Below are 2,460 nucleotides of genomic sequence, written 5' to 3' on the forward strand. Positions count from 1 at the left end.
AAAAGTTCCTGATTGCAAATGGAGTGTTGAATGAATTTCTAACAAATGTATTTGTCTAAATAAAAAAATTTATTATACGCTTAAAATTAAGCACGATATTAACTATTATTTTAATTTTAATTTTTTTTTTAGATGATCAACTTATTTAAATTAGGTTATTTATTTTAAATAATATATAATGTGATAGCATAATTAAGATGAAATATTAATATATTTGTATTTTGCATTAATTTATCGAGTAGGATTTAATTTTGTTAAAAAAAATATAAGTCGCTCTAATTAAAAAATTGATAAATGTAAAGATATGATAAAGAAAATACACAGAATATTCTTCTTTTGTGTTAAGAGATGAAGTTCGATTGGAGATTAGTCACTGTATTTTGAAATATTACTGTATTTTGGAGTGGAAAATGAATTTTTATCCTAAAATTGAGTACATAGCTATGTTTTTCAATTGTTTAAAATAAAAACAAGAAGTATCCCAAGCAACCCTTTCTTGTATTTCAATTTTGAGGTCTATGTTGTTGCAGATTTATAATTTTGAGTCAAGATAGCTCATGACTCAGCTTGGGCTCGACTTGATAAATTGCTCGTGAGCTGAGTTTAATGAGCTAATGTGTTAAGCGTGAATCAATCCCGATTCGACTTGTTAGCTTCCAGGCTAGCTCATTTATAAAATATTAATATAAAATGCACCATTCAGAATTTTAAGTATAATTTTGTTAAAAATATTTAAAAATTATATCTCACTTTCTTATATTAAATGATTCTTAATTTTTTTTCCTAATTCTTTTGATCATTTTATTATAATAATTATTACAATCATAATCATTTTTTTCTTTTTATAATAAAATATATTTCTAAAATTCATCATCTTGCTTAGCCACTTATTATAATTAAATAAATGTAATATATATATTACAAAAAAAAAACAAATATTTTCTACATAAAACAACCCTCCTCTCATTCATTAATTATGTAAGAATGAACTTGAACATAATTAAATTTATATTAAAATTCAATAATTATATATGATGGTATTTATTAATTTCAATATAATTTTTTAAATTATTTGAATTCATCCGGAATAATTATTATTATTGGATATTTTATTATAATTTTTTTCTTATAAAACTCCATCCTACATAATTATTTTTTTTTATTGAAAACACAATTGAAAGACTTGTTCAGCTGATGATGAAGACTGATTCTGAAGTCACTCTCATGCTTCTTTTTAATGATATCTGATTTTGTTATTTTTTTGTTGGGAATCTTCTTAGAACTCCAAGAATCCTTTTTTTCTCTCCTGTGGTTTTTTTCTCTTCTGCTCCGCCATGCATCTTCTTTTCTTCTTCCTCCTCCTCTTCACTGCCAAAACTGCATCACAGCGGGAGGCCATCTTTACCAAATGCTCCAGCGATCTCTACACGTCTTCAAGCAGCTATGAATTTGAAGTCCGCCAGATCCTTGCCAAAACCATTGCCTCCACGCCACAATCCCCCCTTTACTATTCCTATCTCTCCATGATTGGAGCATTTGGCTTCGCCCAGTGCCGCCCAGACGCCGATCGGACTACATGCGAAACATGTCTCCTATATTCCTCTTCCAAGCTGGCCGCCCCCGGTGGTGGTCGGAGCAATGCCTCCAGCGATGACTGCGGACAGAGCATGTCCGCCGCCGTGTACCAGGATTTATGCATCCTTCGGTACAGCAACAGGAAATTTTCGTTTCAGGAATTCGAGATTCTTGTAGGGATTATTCCTAATGAAATTCAATCGGCGAATCCGGTCGATTTCATCCGGCGGGTTGTGGAGCTCATGGTGCATATCGCGTGGGAGGCGTCGATGACCACCTCAACGAAGTTCGCGGTGGGGGAGGTTGATGTCGGTGATGCGCAGAATCAGAAGATTTATGGAATGGTGTGGTGCGCTTGGTACGCGTCGAGTCAGGATTGCTTTCAGTGTTTGTTATCGACGGTGCCGAGACTGCCTTACACGAGGCGAGGGGGGAGGTTTTTTCAATCCAGTTGTTTTCTGAGGTTTGAGGTTTATATTTTCTTCGATCAAAATTTGCTAGAGAAGAATGATTCGCCGGAGCTTTCTGTTCCAGATGTTGGTACTAAAAATGATAGTGTCAGCGCCGGTGGAAAAGGTGATTCTAGTCTCAAATCTTGAACTAAATTTAGTTATATTTAGGGTTTAGGGATATTATGAACCAATTTTCTTTTCATATTTTTCATCTGCAATGATCAATGTTGCATTTTTGTTCTTGCTGAAATGGTGCTGCAGAATGCATGAAAAAAAGAACTTTGCTTATTGTTGTCATCTTAGAAGGTGTAGCATTGATGATCTGTTTCGCAATTATCATTTTACTTCTATTGAGGAAGGTCAATTTATCCATTGTGCCAATCAGTAAGATTTTATCATCGTTTTCTGCATTTGAATCCGAATCCTGTCCTTC

General features: G+C 33.3%; 1 protein-coding gene across 1 annotated transcript; it reads left to right on the forward strand.

Annotated features, from left to right (window-relative positions):
• Positions 1 to 1,334: 1,334 nt before the first annotated feature.
• LOC110107548 (cysteine-rich receptor-like protein kinase 10) lies at positions 1,335 to 2,411 on the forward strand (the record flags this gene model as incomplete). Its single annotated transcript, XM_020837820.2, is given in 2 exon segments — positions 1,335 to 2,151; positions 2,289 to 2,411. Coding segments are annotated over 2 exon segments (940 nt in total), but the record flags the coding sequence as incomplete, so codon positions are not given.
• Positions 2,412 to 2,460: the final 49 nt, after the last annotated feature.

This window comes from Dendrobium catenatum, unplaced genomic scaffold (assembly GCF_001605985.2).
Source record: "Dendrobium catenatum unplaced genomic scaffold, ASM160598v2 original_scaffold_120025, whole genome shotgun sequence".
Taxonomy (NCBI): Eukaryota; Viridiplantae; Streptophyta; class Magnoliopsida; order Asparagales; family Orchidaceae; genus Dendrobium; species Dendrobium catenatum.